Source organism: Martes martes, assembly GCF_963455335.1.
Source record: "Martes martes genome assembly, chromosome: 5".
NCBI classification, from domain to species: domain Eukaryota; kingdom Metazoa; phylum Chordata; class Mammalia; order Carnivora; family Mustelidae; genus Martes; species Martes martes.
In genome coordinates, this window is record NC_137892.1 from 25680828 (window position 1) to 25700463 (window position 19636).

A 19636-nucleotide genomic window follows, 5' to 3' on the forward strand; every position below is an offset into this window, starting at 1 on the left:
GGATGCCATTTATTTATTTATTTATGTATTTATTTTCATGCCTGATTGCTCTGGCCAGGACTTTTCAGTATTGTTTTGAATAGAAGTAATGAGAGTAGACATACTTGCCTTTCTCCTGATCTTAGAGAAAACCTTTCAGCTTTTCACCATTGAATATGGTTTTCATATTGTGGGCTTGGCATATATGGCCTTTATTAAACTGTCCTTGAATCTCAGGGATGAATCTCACTTGATTATGATGTATAATCTTTTTAATGTCCTTTTGAAATTGTCCTTTTGGAATTGAAATTGTTAAGGGTTTTTACATTTATGTCAATCAGGGTTATTGCAATGTAATTTTCTTTTCCTATAGTGCCCTTGTCTAGGATTGTAACAACATAATGCTGGCCTTGCAGAATGAGTTTGAAAGTATTCCCTCCTCAGTTTTTTGGAAAGGATTGGCCTGAATTCTCTTCAAATGTCTGGTAGACCTCGCTGGTGAAACCATCTGATCCTAGGCTTTTATTTGTTGGGAGGTTTTCATTACTGAATTAGTTGGTGTATTATGTTGTCTCTGTTTTAATTTCTGAGAGAGAGAGTATTGATAGTGATAATACACAAAAACTAAAGCCCTTAAGGAAGGGGATGGGAGGATGGTTAATCTTAATATTTTCTTAAGAATGCAGAGAATTCCTGACACCAGAGAATTTGAGAACCATTGCTTTAAGTATTCCATTGTATGATTATACTACAGTTCATTTGTATATTCCATTGTTGGTTGATGTTTGGATTGGTTCTACTTTGGGGTGTTGATGAATAGTTATGAATGTTCTTGTTCATGTGTTTTAGTGTATATATGGACACATTTCTGTTGGGTATAAACTTAGAAGTCGAATTGCTGGTTATTGTGTAGGCATGTGTTTAGCTTTCCAAAGTAGTTGTACCATTATTAATTTACATTCTTATCACCGTTATGGGCGTTCTGGTTGCTTTATGGTCCAGATAAGATATTCTTTTTTTTTTTAAGATATTCTTAATTATGGGAAGAGATTAGTGAAAAATTATTAAATTCATGCCAGTGTTTGTTTATAGGGCATTGAGTGATAGCATAACGGAGTAAGTAAGAGTATGTTCTTTCCCACTAGTTATAACTTGGTTTCAGTCTTAGTTGTGCCTCCTGCTGGCTCTGAGACTTGAGCAAATTACTCAGTCTGTCTAAGCTTAAGATTCCTTAGCAGTAAAATGGGGTGATTATCGTATAAAGTACTACACAGAATTTGTTGTAGGGATTAAATGGCTTACGGTGAAAAGCACTTGGTATTGGCCTTGCAGTATATTGCCAAAGAGAAGAAAGATATATATATATATATATATATATATATATATATCTTGGCAGTATATTGCCAAAGAGAAGAAAAGCCCAGAAGACTGTACATGAGTGAAAGATAAAAGAAAGCAAAAAAAAAAAGTGTTAGCAGTTTTTGTTTTAACTTTTTGAAAAACAATTACTTAGGTTTTATATGTTTTCATTACTACATAGAAAATAACTATTTAGAGATAATTTCATGCCTAGAAAAAATTATAAAATAAAAATAGTACAGGGCACCTGGGTGGCTCAGTTGGTTAAGTGACTGCCTTCAGCTCAGGTCATGATCCTGGAGTGCCAGGTTCGAGTCCTGCATCGGGCTCTCTGCTCAGCAAGGAGTCTGCTTCTCCCTCTGACCTTCTCACCTCTCATGTTCTCTCTCTCTCTCTCTCTCTTTCTCTCTCTCACATATATAAATAAAATCTTTAAAAAAAATAAAAAAAATAAAAATCATACAAGGAACACCCATGCTGTCATTACTTAGATTTGGCTATTGCCGATAATGTACTCCCACTTTCTTTATCATTTGTGCTCCCCAGACCTGTGTGTGCCTATATAATTTTTTTTTCTGAATACTTTGAGGATGTTATGTATGTTATAATTCTTCACCCTTAAATACTTTAGTCTCATTTCCCAATAAGAGGAATAATCACAGTATACTTATCTATTTCATAATTTTACATTGATAAACTTTTAGCTAATGTATTACCCATGTTTGGGTTCTGTTACTTGATATGACAGTGTTCTCTATAACGTTTTTACCCCTTCCAGTACAAGATTCAGACTATGATATCACATTTAGTTATTGCGTCTCTTTAGCATCATTTCTCTTGTTCTTTATCGCTTCAACAGTGGCATTTGAAGACTTTAGTACTTCCCTCCCACTTTTAAAAAACAAACCTTTTCTCATTTCACATTTGTCTAATGTTTCCTCCTGATTAGATTGAGCTTATGACTTCTTGGCCAAAATTCTGCCTGGATGATGTTGTGTCCTCTAGGTATCCCAGTTGGAGGTTCCTGATATCTGTCACTTGGGATGTTAATTTTAATGACTACTAAAGGTATTGCCTAATTTCTCCATTGTATAACAGATTTTTTTTTCTCCTTGTAACTAAAAAGCAGTATGTGAGAAAGCCTTTGAAGACCCTGCAAATAATCAGCAGCCTCATCATCATTTTCCCCTAGGTTGACTATACTGATGATGATTCTTGCCTGTTTTTTGCACCTTCTTTCTGATACAACAGAGTGTTCTATGCCCCTATTGTACTATCGTGCTATAGTGCTGTACTGAGCCATTTCTTCAGGGAGCCCTGGTTTCTTTTAGTAGAGAATGCTGTTAGAGGCCAAGATCAAGGTACTAAGTGATCTCATTGCTTTTGGGATATCTGCTTCTTGGCCTTTTAATAGTATAGAACTAGCACATATACATGTGTATATGCATATAGCAGGCTAGCATGCACATACATACACATATACAAATGTGTATTTATATGTGTACATGGAAATATGTATATTTTGGAAAACATGATTTTATACCAGTATTTCCATTTCCATAACAACCTTGTTTGACTCTTGTATCTTTCCCTATTTTATATTTTTGTTCCTTTTCCTTACACAGTGAGATCCTCGGCTCATTTGCTCATTTCTGTAATATATCCAAAATAGTTTCAGAATTGCATTGTCCATACCACTATAATTAAAAAACAACCTACAAAAAAAAAAAACATTCAGGATTTGTTTGTACTTCTCCCCACCCTGACTGTGAGATAATAGAAAATACATGTATTGGTCTCTGTCCCCAGTTTCTGGCACAGAATTCCTGACACTTCAAAATTTCTAAGTGATAAGAACATTAAGAGCATCACTTGTTATAATATTTGGCTCTTTCTTTTTTAAGTTTTTTATTTCTTTTTTTTTTTTTTTTTTTTTTTTTAGTAACCTCTGTACCCAGTGTGGGGTTTGAACTTAGAACCTTAAAATCAAGAGATACATGCTCTGCTGACCAAGCCAGGCAGGTGCCCCCTAACATTTGGGTCTTGACACTGGGTCCTACCACAAATCCTTGTAGTTTATAAGGGTACTAGGAGCATCTTTTGTTCTAATGAGGAAAATCTGGGTAGGCTTCTGGATGGCTCCTGGTGTGTTCACCAGACAGATCAAGCCAAGGTCAGAAGCTTGGAATTTTGAGCCCTATCTCCCATTCTCCATAGACTAGAGAGGCACTGGAAATGGAGTTAATAATTGAGCATGGCTGTGTGAGGAAGCTTTCATGAAATCCCAACAATATGGTGCTGTTGGGAGCTCCCATGTTGGTGAACATATCCGTCTACCAGGTGGGTGATGCACGCCAGCTGTATGAGGACAGAAGCTCCATGCCTGCGACCCTCCCAGGTCTTGCCCTGCGTGTCTCTTCATCTGGTCGTTTTTCTCTATTCTTATCAGGTCTTTTAATAAACTGGTAAATGTAAGTAAGTGTTTACATGAGTTTTGTAAGCTGTTTTAGTGAAAAATCAAATCCAAGGGAGAGGAGGTCATGGGTACCTTTGACTTTGTAGCCAGGTTGGGCAGAAGTAATGGGTAATCTAGGGTCCCACTACTTGAGATTAGCATCTGAAGTGTAGGACAGTCTCAGTTAAGACTGAGCCCTTCACCTGTGGGATCTGACACTATTCTCAGGTAGATAGTGTCAGAATTGAGTTCAGTTGTCAGGTACCTAGTGGGTGTCACAGAATTGCTTGGTGTGGTTAAAAGATCCCACATCTGCCAACAAAAGTATTGTGAATATGGTAGTATTGTCCGAGTAAAGGAGAAACATGGGAGGTGGACTAGTTTTTTCCTTTTCACTGCCCAAGACTGAAAATATGGGGTCAAATTCAGTGTTTGGTAAGTTGCTTGGTTCCTTTCGCCCTTCTTTCTTTTGGTGTGGATATGTAGTCATTTGAAATGTACTTAGTTCCTTTGTTTTACCACACCCTCCCCCTCTCTGATTGATTTGTCTTTGAATATGCATTATGTTAATATGTTTTCAAAAGTCATTTTTTCCTGTATCTCTTCTTCTCCATCCTCCCCACCTTTGTAGATAATCAACTTTATTATTCCCTAGTTTTATCGATCCTGTGTTTTTTTTTAGAATCTATAATTTTTATTTTTAAAAACCTTGAATAACATGAATAACAAAGGCAATACTTTTTTTAATATTTATATTCATATTTATTTAGATTGATTTAGAAGTGTGTTCCATGCATTGATCCTATGTTTTTAATTGTAGTAAACAGATTCATTTTCCTTGACTCTTACCCAAAAAATGACATATATGTCCTTCTGTACTTTTTGTTTTTTTTTTTAAAGATTTTATTTATTTATTTGACAGAGATCACAAGTAGGCAGAGAGGCAGGCAGAGAGAGTGGAGGAAGCAGGCTCCCCGATGAGCAGAGAGCTCGATGCGGGGCTCAATCCCAGGACCCTGAGATCATGACCTGAGCCGAAGGCAGAGGCTTTAACCCCCTGAGCCACCCAGGCGCCCCTGTACTTTGCTTTTTTTTCACTTAATAATATCCCAGGGAAATCACTCCATGTGAGTCATAGATGGCTTCTTTCTTATTTTTACAGCTGTATGATACTCCATTGTGGATATTTACTATAGTTTTTTTTTCAGCTAATCTCCTATACACAGCAGGCTTTTTAGGAGATACATTTATAGATTCTTGAAAATGATTAAGAAATGGAACATAATGCAAATATGGTTTGAGTCTTTAGTCCATCCTATGTTTAATTATACAACCAAATAAAGTGTAAAAATTTAAGCTCATGAGTCAAAAATACCCGAAGATCTTTATTCTAACCCCTGGCATAATAGTCAGCCCTGCAGTTGGTTATTTCCCTTTTTTCCCCCCATGTAGTAGCTTATTGTCATCCATTAGTTATAACTCTAAGAGAAGAAAGTGAGGACTGAAAGAGAGATTCCAGATAAGATCTGTCATTTCAATTGATTTGAAGTTTACCAAAACTAGAGAGAGAAAGCTTTGTATGTTTTAGTACTGTCACTAAGAGAAAGTCAAATGACAGACTGTATTAGTGTATTACAACTGCAGCAACAGAACAAGAGTAGTTCAGAACTGGGTTAATCTGTGAATGATGAAGGGTTAATTATGCAATAAATTGGTATCTTCCTCTTTGTACGGCTAAGTGTTTCTGGGCTAACTATGCATTTCTCAACTCTGCAGATGTTTAGTACTTGTATTAAACAATAATTTTCTGAGGAACTTCAGGATTAATACAAACTTAATTCAGAAAATCGAGAGTTGTAGTTGATTAAAAATAGTTGCTATACAATATCTGAAAGTAGGTAGACAATTTTAGGTATGGCAAAAGGAAGGCAAAGTTATGAAGACATGTTTAAAAAAAAATATATATATATATATTCATTCATTCCAGTTAATGGAACTAAAATTTTTTGTTTAATGAATAGGAAATCTAAATTGTGAACATTTGTAATTTGACACAATGTTTTGGGATATAGTGACTATCAGTATTTTATCAAAATTTAATATTGAGAGGGAAAAATCAGTTTCTAAAATATTAAGATATTTAGAGTATTGCAAATGAAAATTTTTCTTAAAAGAAGTTTTTGGAATTTATTCTTGCTAATAGCCTTGTGACAAGCCTTGTGATCCTACCGTGGATATTTATATAGGTGAGCAGGCCATCATGAGATTTTTGTTTGTTTGTTTACTAAGCCAATTTTTTCCACTATATGACGCCAGTAGAACCAAACTTGATTGTCCCCAGTTCCTTTTAGGAAAATTCTAGGCAAGGATACTTAACTAGGGAAGTCCTCATGGTGTCATACATACAGCACTTAGATCAAGAATCAAAAGAGATCAAGATTCTGAAGCCCACTCTGCCACTAAGAAGTTATATCAGCCTATTTAGGCCTCATTTTCTTGTCTGTAATGTGAGCAGATTTATTTGTATGTTCTCTCAAACGCCTTTCCAAATATTTTTTGCTGGCACATACAGAAACATTTTGGCCTTTGTAAAAATTAAGGTCATAAAGTATAATTATTTTCTACATTAAGTAAGGTATATGTGCAGGTGCAAAAGTGAGAGAAAGTAAATAATTACTAATACTTTAAGAACTTATATTTGGGTGGGGAAAAGTTTATGATAGATGTTTTGTTCTCAGTGTCATACTTCATGGTGGCTTATATAAGTAAATTCCAAAAAGAAAGCCATGAAGAAACTCCTGTGATCTAAGAAGTTAGACAAAAATATACAAAAAAAATTCTGGTTGGAAGAGTTCTGCTAATTGTAAAGTGCAAAAAGAGCTATAAAATGCTTGCTAACAAGCCTTGAACTATACCTTTTTATTTGTTTGGTCATGGTGGCTGTTTTTTGAAGTTAAATACTTCATTTATTCATTTATTTATTATAAAGAAGCCCTTTCATTTAGAATTGGAGGAGAGAGCAGAGAGCAAGATACACTTGAATGCTATCGTTTTGTTTTGTAACTTAACTTGCATTAATGAAAGTGGATAATAGGCAAGATACTTACAAATCATGTTACCTGCTATGAAGAAGAATAAATAGTAATGTGATGGAAAGTAATGTAAGAGAGAGAGGAAGGGACTGTATGTGTGTGTGTGTGTGTGTGTGTCTGTCTGTGCGGTTGGGAACTAAGACATGAATGTTGAAAAAAAGCTAGCTGGACAAAGACCAGGCAGAGAGAGGTAGATAAAAGACCCCGTAAGGCGGAAAAAGACTGATATGCTCCAGGACATGGAAAGGCAGTGTAGGGACAGGGCCAATGGAGGGGACAGAAAGTGTAGCTTGGGATGAGTTTGGAGAGTTAGGACAATAAGGGCATTGAACCATGGTAAGGAGTTGATTTTATTCCAAGTGCAGTGGGTAAACTATCAAGGGGTTTAAGCAGGGCAAATTCTTGCTTTAATAAACATTTTTTAAAGATTTATTCATTTATTTATTTATATTAGAGAGGCTGAGAGCAAGAGAGATCACATAAGGAGGAGGACGAAGCAGACTTGCCACCAAGCAGGGAGCCTGGTGTGTGGCTTGATTCCAGAACCCCGAAATCATGACCTGAGCCGAAGGCAGACTTAAAACTGTCTGAGGACCTAGGCGCCCCTTCAATAAACATTTTTAAAGTTGACTCTTTTCAGGGTGCCTGGCTGTCTCAGTCAGTAGAGCATACAACTCTTCACCTTGGAGTCATGAGTTTGAGCCCCACGTTAGATGTGCAGTCTACTTAAAAAAAAAAAAAAAAAAAAAAAAAAAAGCATGACTGTGTGGAAAGGAATTAGAGGGAAGCAAGAATGGAAGCAGACTATTAATAGTAGTGGAGGAGGTAGATAGTGGTAGCATTCAGTGGAGGTGGAAGAAATGAATGTTTTGTGGACAGGACTGACTGATTTTGCTGATGGGACTGAATATCAGAGGTAAAGGAAATATTCTCAAATAATAGAGATTTTAAAAAAAGGGATATTTAAAATTGCTTTGTTAAAACATAATATTTAGTTAAAACAGTATTTATTGCCAGTATTCTACATGATAAATACTTTCTTGACAAGTTTATCCTTTTTATCCTCCCCCCCTTTTTTTAGGCTTATGCATCTGGATGTGACATTGTTATACTGGGAAGTGATTTTGAAAGATTACAAATAATCCCAGGAACTAAGCATGGAAATATTCAAGTAGGATGCGTAGACTGCTCAATGCAACAAGGCAAGGTTTGTAATCTTGTAATGTGAGATTTCTTTTGAATATGTTTTTTGTCAGGATAATCTCCCAAGTATGTATTTCCTGTTGAATTTGAAGTTTGCTTTGTTTCAAGGACAATGTAGCTACAAATTTCTTTGGCTCTCTGAGATGCACCATAGAAAACAAAACTCCTGACTCAGCTATGTTTCAGATTGACAGGAATTCTGTTCTTACATAATTTCAAGATACAGCATAATGTTTTCCTGTGAGTTGATAAAGAAGTATTACCCGTAGAACAGGTCTAAAACTTATTTATTTAAAAACTGATTGGATTAAAGGAAAGGAATGACAGTAAACCTTCAATCTATTTACAAATAAACTACTAAAGAGAAATCATTTGTTAGAGTTGTTCTTTTGCTGTAGGGGTATCTCCTTATCATTTCTGGATAAACTTTGTACTAAAATGGAGGTCAACTCTTCTAAAGTGCATAGTTTTTTAATTAATTTATTCCAAGTCTATAAGAAAAATGAAAAATTTTGTTTGGACTTCTATTTGCATATAAAAGTAACAAGTAACCTTGAAAGTAGGAAAGCAACAACAACAAAAAACAGGTTATGATTCTGTATGTGAAGTATAGTTCTATACAGTAGCAGAATAGGTAGAGTCATAGCTAGTAGGCAGCATAGTATATAGCTAAATAGAGCACCATGTAGGCACAGGCCAGGTCTAGGTATATTTACAGCTAAATTGGGGTGGACTTTGCAGATTTACTTAATTTTTTGCTAGATGTTTAAATATATTATTGGACTATATGATTCCACTAGAATATTTTGTGTGAGGAATCAAAAGGACCCAATCTTTTTTTTTTTTTTTTTTAAATCTAATCATTTCTAATGCACCTGCCAGTCTGAAAAGTTACCTCTTAGTATCTAGTGTAGAGATACTTATCGTAAAATGAGTTTCGGCTTTTACAACCTTTCCCTGTTTTGGACTACTGTGTTACTCCTGTGTCCCTTCCCTTTACAGGTTCAAGTGTCTCTCATCTTTCTGTTGTTTACACCTTTCATTCTCACTATATTACAAAAATGATCTTTATTACGGAATGTTGAAAATCCTTGAGACTTCCCCCTTTTCTCTTCATGTTTGTTTGGTCTCCAGCTCTATAGTTCTGTAATCTTCGTTACTGTATTGAAACTTGCTCGTAATAACTACACTCACATAGGCCTGGCTATGTTGGAAATCCCATTTAATAACTTCCAATATGAGATATGTTTTCATGATAACCTAGATTACATGACAGTCTAGATTAAAATAGATGGGTCATTTGGTTTTGTAGTCATTTTTTTTTCCTTTTAAAGATCCTATTTATTTGAGAAAGAGAGAGCACAAGTAGGGGCAGTGGCAGAGGGAAAGGGAGAAGGAGGCTCCCCGCTGAGCAGGGAGTGGGCCACCCACTGTGGGGCTCCATACCAGGACCCTAGGATTATGACCTGATCCAAAAGCAGATGCTTAACGGACTGAGCCACCCAGGTGCCCCCTATAGTCATTTTCATAAAAGGCATATTTCCTTTGGGTTATAGATATTCGTACAAATAAACGACTTCTCACCATATCAGGAAGAAAATTAGCAGGTTATGATACTTTAAGTGGGAAGTGCTGCTTGATACTGTAGACATCCAGTATTTTAGCATTAGGTTTTTTTTTTTTTTACTATAAGATTAATTTTCATGAGAAAATTCATCTGCATTTATCTTACTCATTTGCTTAAAAACATTCTTTGCTTCCCATTACCTTGGGAAAGTTCAAATTGTTCACCTGGGCATGAGGCCCTCTACAACCTGGCTTAGATCTGCCTTTTTGGACGTATGTACCTCACTCTGTTAAAAGGGACATTCCATTCCATCTTGGCTGGTTGTCACTTCCAGGCATACTTCACCTCTTCTAATCTTTGCACTTGTGTTCATACTTGTGTTATGCCCCTTTTCTATTTGAATATTCACCACTCTTTGAAGTCCTACCCACTCTTAAAAGCCCAAACTCAATAAGGCCTCCCAGACCGACTCAGTGCAGATTATTTCTATATCCTTTTAACTTCTTAGAGAACACTTAAAAATAGCCATTGAAAGTTTTTTTTCTGTTATATATTACATCCTCATTGCTTATCCCCTTCTTTTTGAGATTATATTCTCTTATTTTTATCCCTCATTCGTTTTTCTATCTATCAGTCCTTATTTCTGGTATTTCATTGTTCTTCATTGTGGCTCACCCAAGCTATCTTATAAAACAGAGCCATTGATTGAAAGAGTAAATTTTAAAAATACTCAGACAAAATGGAGTATTAAAAAAAAACATTTCTTATAGCGTTTACAAAGGAATAGATCTAAGTTTTATTTTTATAAAGCTAAATACACACTGACAGAATTGTGAACTTTGAAGACAGATAACCTAGAAATGGATTAAATCCTATCTCATTTCCACTTGACAAGGAATCTATCAATACATTTTTTTCTATGATAAAGGGAATTAATATTTACCATGTATCTTACAGGTAATTATATACTAGATGCTTTACAGATGTTGTTTTAATCCTCAAACTAATTCCATTAGGAAGATAGTATTATGCATATTCTAAATGTAGATAGAGACAATAAGGTACAGAGAGATTAACTTGCTGGTTACACAGTAGGTGACAGTACTGGAATTCTGACTCAGGTATGGTGGTCTCTTAAAACTGATATTCTCAAGTATTCATAAATGAAATTGTGGGAGGGCTTATTTTAATTTGTACTATTTCTTTTGTCTTTTGATTCATAAGTAAGTTAACATATCCATAAGTTTTCTTTCTTTTTTCTTTTTAAAAGATTGCAGCATCCTATGGAAATGTTATCTCTGTTTTTGAACCAGTTAACCTACCGAAGCAAAAGAAAAATTTGGTCAGTAATTTATCATTTTTCTTTTAGGAATTGAAATGTCTTGAGTATGAAAAGACACTATTTTTAAGAGTATAAAATCAGAGTGATCATCAGATAAATTGTACAAATTACACCATAATTAAAAAATAGATGTTAAATGCCACTTCCGTATTTAAAATATGTTTTAAATCTTAGATTGAAATAGAAGTAAATCAGATTGTGTTGATGAATTATATGTGTTTTTTTTCTTCTGACATTGTCCTTTTATAATAAGTATTTGAAGAGTCAACAATTTTAAGTTTGGTAGTTTATTGCTAATGGCAAACACCATTATGTGGTGAAGTGTGGCACTTTGTTTTTGATTTTTATTATCTTCTTTAATATACTTCTGCTTTTTCTTAAATATTTTGTTCTTAAAGTTACATGTTTTAATTGCAGAGTCTTAAGCTACCTTCAGGACATTTCCCCCCCCCTCCCCTTATTGTATCATGTAATATAACTATTAACAGGTCAGTAAGTGTTTTTCTTTATGAAGAAACTATATTCAGAAATAGTTCTGAAAACTGGCGAAAACAACAGTTTATAAGTATTAGATTTCTTGGGTGCTTTAATGCTCTAAATATAATAGTCCAGGTTATTTTACCCATTTCTCCTGAAGATTAAACTGGTGATTTAAATTATATGGAAGAGGATCAGCATAGTATGGTCTTAAGAACATTATCTTAGGAACCATAGAACTGCTTTCTTTCTTTATCTGCTGCTTTCTAGTCATTTGATCCTAAGCCAGTCAGTCTTCCCAGGCTCTTTGCTCAGTTTTAAAATTGGTTAATAGTTATTCATTCTTCATGGGCCTCTTGGAACAATGACAGGATCCCAAAAACTGTGCAGAAGTATGCTAACTAAAAATAATTATGTTTTAATAATATATATACCTTTATATATACCTTTTATTTCATTGCCTTTTCACTTAGCTCATTAGTATCTTACAAATTCTGTCTTAGTATGATAGCTGTTCTTTCTTTTTTATAAATATGACAGCAGGTACCCAAAGAAAATTAGTTGTTGACCATTGAAATAGCTGCTGAGCCACAGAACTAAGTAAAACCAACTGTATTGATTCCTAAGTATGAACATTCTTTCCCCTACCTTGTGTAAATGAAAAAACATTTTCTCTAGGTTAACTGATACTCATTTTAAAATTTCATGGAAAGAGAGTTATAGTCCTCCCCTGATTTATATTTGTGTTGTGTATTACTTAATGAATCCTGTATTAGAGGCCCTGATAACCTGTGAATTAGTAATTGGTAGTAGTAAAAATAAGTGATTGTTCTGCTCAGAATGATGTATTTCGAATAGTACTCCATAAATATCAATGAATAAGGTAACTGGCTTGTTACCTCAGTATGTTTTTAAAAAGTCGGTATGTTATGTTAAAATGCCTTTATTATGAAGGGTAGAATCAAGAATTTTAGTTTTTGCCCATTTTCTCATGTACTAAATAACATTGTTTAATGTAATGCTAAAAAGTCAGTGAGAAAAGTCTGGTTTATTGTTAGGCAGCACTGACTTTGGAGAAAGGGGTAAAATAAAAAAAGCTTGATGAATAAGGGGAAAACCGGATCAAATGGAAAAGGACTTATTAGAGGGTACACAGAATCTGTAATTCCTGAATAGAGTCTCAGAGAATCTCTAGATTCTCATACAAAAGATATTATTTCCATTCTAGAAAAAGAATTATTTCCATTCCAGAAAATTCTTTTAAGGTGATGATTCTTCATGAGCGGAACACTTCAGAATCACTAGTTGGACCATGTGTCCAGATCCTGCCCTGGGGATTTCTATATCTGTAGGGGTGGGGTTGTGCCTGGACATTTCTGTGTCTAGTTCTAGAGAGGGTTCTGATGTATGCTATGATTAAGAGCCATTCCTGCAAGGCAGTATTTCATAAAAGCATATTCTGCAAACCATCTCTATCAGAATCACCTGGGGCGTTCATTTAAAGTACAGATTCCTCATTCTTATTTTTTTTAACCTGAACCTTTGGAGATGTATCTCAGAAATTGGAGTTTTTTATTGTACTAGAGTATGAGAACCGCTGCATTCAAAGGTTGTTTATGGGTCTCAGTCCTGCAAAGGTTAGTGAAATCAACTTAGACCACAGCCTGAATTTAAAAGAAAAGAAAGTAAAATGGAAAATAATAGAGTGCATCACATGTAGTAAGGGTAAACTTAGATTGCGTTTATTTTTTGGGTCCTATTGCAACATATATTTCTTACTGAATTACATGTAAAAAAACTGGAAAAAAATGTTGCTATAATGAATGAAAAAATCTTAGAATAGATGTGTTACATCTCGCAATCTGAGTTTTCTCATATAGCTTTTGATCTCAGGTGAGGATGAATGAAAAAATCTTATGTAATATAATGGATGTGTTACATCTCGTAATCTGAGTTTTCTCATGTAGTTTTTGATCTCAGGTGAGTATGAAACCTTAAAAGAGAAGGAAGCCTCAGATAGCACAGGCCCCTTAAAATTAAACATTTGTAACTATAGTAATATGAGGTAATCATATTACAAAAATCTGAGGTTAATGAGAATGTTGTCCAAATTGACGTATACTTACTGGTTGTTTATGCTGAAGACAGACTTTTGGCCCTCCAGGAATAGGTATTCATTCTCTTACTAATCTCTTCCATCACATACTTCTTATAATTCTCAACTGAATTGAACATTTTGTTCCCCATTACAAATGACTGCATGGTCACTTGTACCCCCCCAAAAATGGCATCTTGTATTATTAAGAATAATAAGCATGAATGTATATATTTGATAGAGAAAAGCTACCAATACTAATTGGTTAAATGAGTTTTTTAATTTTAACTTTAGGAATTATATAGTCAATGGCAGAAGAGTGGCCAGTTTTTTCTGGAATCAATAGCACACAACATAACTTGGGATCCTACAGGTAAGAAATGGATCAACTGAAATGAAACATCACTTGCCTAGGCTGTTTCTTTTATTACTTTCCTGTATTTTAGTTCTGCTTTGTGTGAGATTGTTGGGAGTAAAAAATAAGTAAGACATTATGTTCTTTTAGAGCTTGTACTGAAATGAAGACAGATATTCAGTATAATAATACCTGTTGTTTTGGGAAAGAGACTTAATACTCTCTGGAGAATCAAAATTTCATTGAAGAGAAGCTTTTTGTCCTACGATTAGGTAGATTTTAACATTAAGAGTGGGGATAGATGGGAAGAGAGAAAAAGAAGTGAATTTTAGGAAGAGATAATGTGTGTATATATCACTGATGTATTTCTGCATTAAAATCCCAAAGCCATTTTACCAGTCTCCTGCAGTGAGCAAAGGCACAGAGAAAGAAAGCATAAGATACATTCTCTTAATGCTTAGGACTTCATTAAGGCTGGACTGAGTTTGGTGATAAGGAAGTAAGACTGCAGCATATTGTAAAAGGCCTTTAAAGCTATGCTAAGGTATTTGAATTTCATTCTTTTTGACTATCCAGCAAAATATTGTAGGTTTTGAAAGTGGCTTGTGACAAGCTAGGATTTATGGTTTTGTACAATTTTTCTGGTAGCAGTATGTTGGAAGGAACAGGAGGATAAATATTTATAATTACTTATAATTACCTTTACACAGTGTGCTTTCACAGTTGTCTGAATGAGAACTAAGAATTTATTTCAGGACCTTTAATGTAATAGGTGCTTAATTAATGTTGCATGACTAATGAAAGGAGTACATAGATATGAAATGCATATAGGTGATAGAATTGACATTACTTGACAGTTGGATTTTAAAGTATTTTGAGAATATCTGTGATCATAAGTGGAAGAGAGATATGTAGGAGTTCTAGATAGTGGAACATAGGTTTTGTTTGGACATGTGGAATTTGACATGTTTGCATATCATATAGCAATTCCCCAAATATAGAAATTTCTAGAATATAAGAAGTTATCTTTGAAACATAGAAGCCATCAGTTTAGATAAGATAGCTTGCATCTTATTATAGTACATGAAATGACTGAGAAAAATGTTTATTTAGAAAACAAAGTTCAGAACCCTTGGAAATTATTTTAGAAGATAAAAGATTATCTTTGAGATACTTTTTAAAAAAAAAAATCAGTGTTTTAAAATGTTTTTTCTTATGTAAGGATGTAGAATTGATATCTTCTACGTGGTAACCTGTATGTATATTTTATGCATACAGTGGAAAGAGGTCAGACTTGGGTTCAAAGTTGGCATTTAGTTTTTAGTACAACAGTTTATGTATAATTTTACTATAGCTAGTGAGACTTATGTCTCAGTTAATACCTGTTTCTCCAGTGATTATTAATAGTGTCACCTTCTGCTCTCAGAAAAGTTCCTATTTGGATGATACATTATAAGCTTATTCTGTTATAGCACAACATTCTATTGTAGTTATTTGTTTACATGGTTTAAATTTTTGATTAGACAAGAGCTGAGATTCTATTTTATTTAGTATTTATCTTTGTGGGGATGTTATATTAGGCTTTCAATAAATGTTCACATACTTGACTATAAGTTTTATGATCATGAAGAAATTACTTAACAGATTAAGAATGGTTAACTCAGTTATAAATTAAGGTAGTATCTATTTCACAAGCTAGGTTTTTAATGATCAGATATGGCAGTGTATTTGAAAGTACTTGGTAAATTATAAGAGCCCTATAAAAGTAGTGTTAGCAAGTGCTAGCTACTTGAACTGTCATATTTACAACTTCAATAAAAACATTTCACATTAGAGTTAAGTGAAATTTCTTTAGTAATAACATAACAATAATTGCTTTGAAATTTTGTACAGTTGGTTTATCAGTAATAATGCTTTGGAGTAATAATGCTTTGGAGAATAGTATTAATATTAAATTCTTCTGTCATCATTACAGAGTTGTATCAAAAGATAATTACTTATTTTCCTAACTATCTAGTAGTGACTTGACAACAGCTTATGACCATTATCTCTTTATTGTGATTAAGTTAAAATTTATATAAAAGTTTATTATTTTTCTTTTTATGATCAAAAAGTTTGAAATATAATGGTTTGGTTAAGAAATATGTTATTGTTGCAGTAAAAATTTGGAAGTAACTAGTATATTATTTTTACAAGTGAACTTTGTTTATAAATAGATTTTAAATATTTTAAGTGAAGTGTTTGTATTTTAGTTTTGATCGATACTTAACTATATGCCAGGTATTGGGATATAAAGAAAGTTTTTCAGATGATGCCACTAAAATTCACTGTAGTGCCTTTGTGTTTTCTTCTGATCCACTGTTGCATCTGGCTTAAATTATAAGATTTTTCTTTTTAAGACTTTTTATGCTGTTTCCCTAGTTTACTATTCATACCTCCACCCTTTGTGTGCAAGTCAATACTCTGTACCATACCTTAGCTATTTTTGTATCATTTCATAACTGGGATTAATTACTTTGTATTCTATATTAATTTCTTAATCTTTCATAGTATAGCTTAATTTCAGCTTCAGTTTATGTTAAAGAAAATTCGTAAAAACCAAACTCATAAATATGGAGGTGAGATTAGTGACAGGAATGAGGGGTGGATGAAATACATGATGCGGGGGGGTCAAGAGGTACAAAATTTCAGTTATCAAATAAATCAGTCCTGGGGAGGTAATGTATGGCATGGTGACCATAGTTAACAATACTAAATTGTGTATTTGAAAGTTGCTAAGAGTAGATTTTATAAGTTTTTACGTCACAAGAAAAAAATTGTAAACAATGTGTGATGATGGATATCAACTAGATTTTACTATGCTGACCATTTTGCAGTATATGCAATATCATCATTATGTTGTACACCTAAAGAAAATAGAATGTTATATGTTATATCTCAATTTTAAAAAAATTAAACTTGTGTCTCTTGTTATACTAAACAGTGGAATAGTAACCAAATGTGAATGAAATGTCTCATTAATGCTGTCTAGGCTGTTTTTATCCATTCATGGGACTTTCTGTCTGGTTACTACTATTTATTGAGCTTCTGCTAAGTGCCTAGCCTGTGCTAGATGGGTTATACAGTAATAGCTAATCATTACGACAACTCTATACACACTTCTAATTTTAAAGGTAAGAAGAAAATTGAGGCTCAGAGTTTTTCCCCACTAGACCAAACTCACATGACTATTTAAGTGACTTATTTGGGATTTAGACACAGGGATTTCTGATCTACAGTCTGTGTTTTGTCACAGACCCACTTTCTTTTGAAAAAAAGTGATCTTTCGAGAGAGACACAAATCCATAGTCCTTCATTGCCAAAGTGAATGCCTTACTTATTTTGAACTTTTTGACCACAGTTGTGTTTCTTTCTTTCTCTTTTTCTTTGGATGACAACACAGCCTTCTCCTTAATTACGCAAATCATAAATTGGAATCTGTCCTGGAAAACCTCTTATATCTCCTGTTTTTTAGTTGGTGTCAAGCCTTGAAAATTCTGCTTTTGAAATGGCTTTCAAATCCTTGCTTCGTATTTTCATATTTGATTCAGATCCTCATGATTTCCTTTGTGTATCATAGTCACTTAATCAGGTTTCCCTGTATTTTTGTTTTCCCTAATCTCATCTATCTCTAGTCTCATTTTTTAGAATGATCTTTACCTTTCTTTGTATAGTGGAGCCTTTGAAAGCGTGGTGAAAATTACAGATTACCTCTCTAGAAAAATGTACATGCTATACAGATAACTTTTGCATATTATCTCAGAAGAGGGAGATTTACAGTCCTCTTCAAGTCCATCTGTTGACATCCCCCACCCCATTTCAGACAACTTGTTCTAAAATACACATCCACTTATGTAACCCCCACACACTTAAAGCTCCCAACTATCTATAACATGGTCCAAATTCCTTATAAACTTTGAAAATGCAGTCTGACCCCAGAAACTTTTTCAGCCTTATTTATTTTTCCAAGTCTATTGTGCACCTTATTTCTTAACCGTAAACTAGATTATGAATCCTTCTTGGGAATATATTTGAAATTGCACGACTTCATGTCTCTCTTTACAGTATGTCTTTACCAGAATGTGAAGTCATCGTGAAAAAGGACAATGCTTCTTTTGTCATTGTATCCTTCCCAGTGTCTAGTGCAGTGCCTGGTGCAAAGAAGATGCTCATTAAATATTTGTTAAATTAGAGATTATATGACATAGTCCCTTTTTTTCCAAGCCGCTTCAACAAAATTAAAATACAGCCTCCTTCCCTCTCCTCCACATCTTTTTGTTACTTAACTTTTCTTAGAAGTTGTGTTATTTTTATATTATTATGTGAAACTCTTGACCATGTGACTTAACTCACTAATTAAACACCTAAATAATAAGTGGTGAATAATATATATATATATATATTTTTAGGCAATCGTCTTTTAACTGGTTCTAGCTGTTTGCAACTGTGGTCCAATGCTAACTTGGAGAAACCATCTGAAGATGAAAATGCAGACAAAACAGATCTTAATTTGGGGGACTGGAGATGCATTTGGCATTGCAAGTAAGCAATTAATTAGGGGATTAAAGTGTTAAACCTGTTCATGTGGGTTTTATTATAAATGCCTTTTAGTTTGTGTAAAACTATACTAACATAGAAGATTTTTTATTCTGTGATAGGTCTTTTCTTATATACAGGGGATGCACAATTTCCCATGTTCTGCAGATCCAGTTTTTTTAATTGTTGAATAAAACACTTGGAAAGAAACATAAGAAATTGGTTAAGCCTGTGTGATTACCATTAAATAGCAACTTGCTAAATTATACAAAAGGAGACAGGGAGATATAATATATAAGTTGTCATTTTACATCATGGGGCAACCTTGGTAGCTCTTTGGAGAAGAAAACAAAAATAGAGTCTGTTTCATATCTGACACCATAAGAAGTGTCAAAAGAAGGAACCACTGAATTTCTATACAATGAAACAAATACTAGAAGAAAATACAGGTGAATATTCGTAATTTAGAATTGCAGTGTCTATTATGGTAGCAACTAGTGACGTACACTTTTGAAATGTGCCAGTCTGAATTGAGATGTACTGTAAGTATACAGTACACACTGGATTTCAAGAACTTAACACAAAGGAAAACAATTTAAGTTATTGTTAGTTTTTTTTATTGATTACATGTTGATTATATTTTTGATATACTAGCTTAAATAAAATAATTTATTATTCTTTAAGATTTTATTTATTTGAGAGTGCGTGAGAAAGAGAGAGAGAGAGCATGTGTGCACACATGAGTGGTGGGAGGGCAGAAGGAGAGGGAGAAGCAGGCTCCTGGCTAAGCACAGTGGTGTGGGTCTGAATCCCTGGGATTCCAGGATCATGACCCGAGCCAAAGGCAGACACTGAACCAATTGAACCACCCAGCTCCCCTTAAATAAAATAATTTCACCTGTTTCTTTTTACTTTTGCCAAGTGTGGCTACTAGGAAATTTAACATTTGATGTTTATGTTCTATCACTGTTGCATGAAAAATGCTGCCTTAGATTAGGAAAGACATTCTAGGTATGATGCCAGGAGGTCTTAAAAATTAACTAGAAAAAATAGCAAACAAAAATGAACAATGAAGAGGAAAATTGTAAATGATAGTACATATCAATAATAGCAAATTAAATAAGAGCTGATGGACCT

The 19636-nt window shown here is 34.0% G+C and overlaps 1 protein-coding gene across 1 annotated transcript in view; it reads left to right on the forward strand.

The window, feature by feature from the left end:
* Positions 1–19636, forward strand: part of DMXL1 (Dmx like 1) — a 125059-nt gene that overhangs the window by 8616 nt on the left and 96807 nt on the right. Inside the window, exons 2-5 of the mRNA XM_080804998.1 lie at positions 7967–8092; positions 10926–10997; positions 13864–13942; positions 18373–18505. Of these exons, the coding sequence (XP_080661124.1) occupies positions 7967–8092; positions 10926–10997; positions 13864–13942; positions 18373–18505 (410 nt within the window). The remainder of the gene's footprint in view (positions 1–7966; positions 8093–10925; positions 10998–13863; positions 13943–18372; positions 18506–19636) is intronic.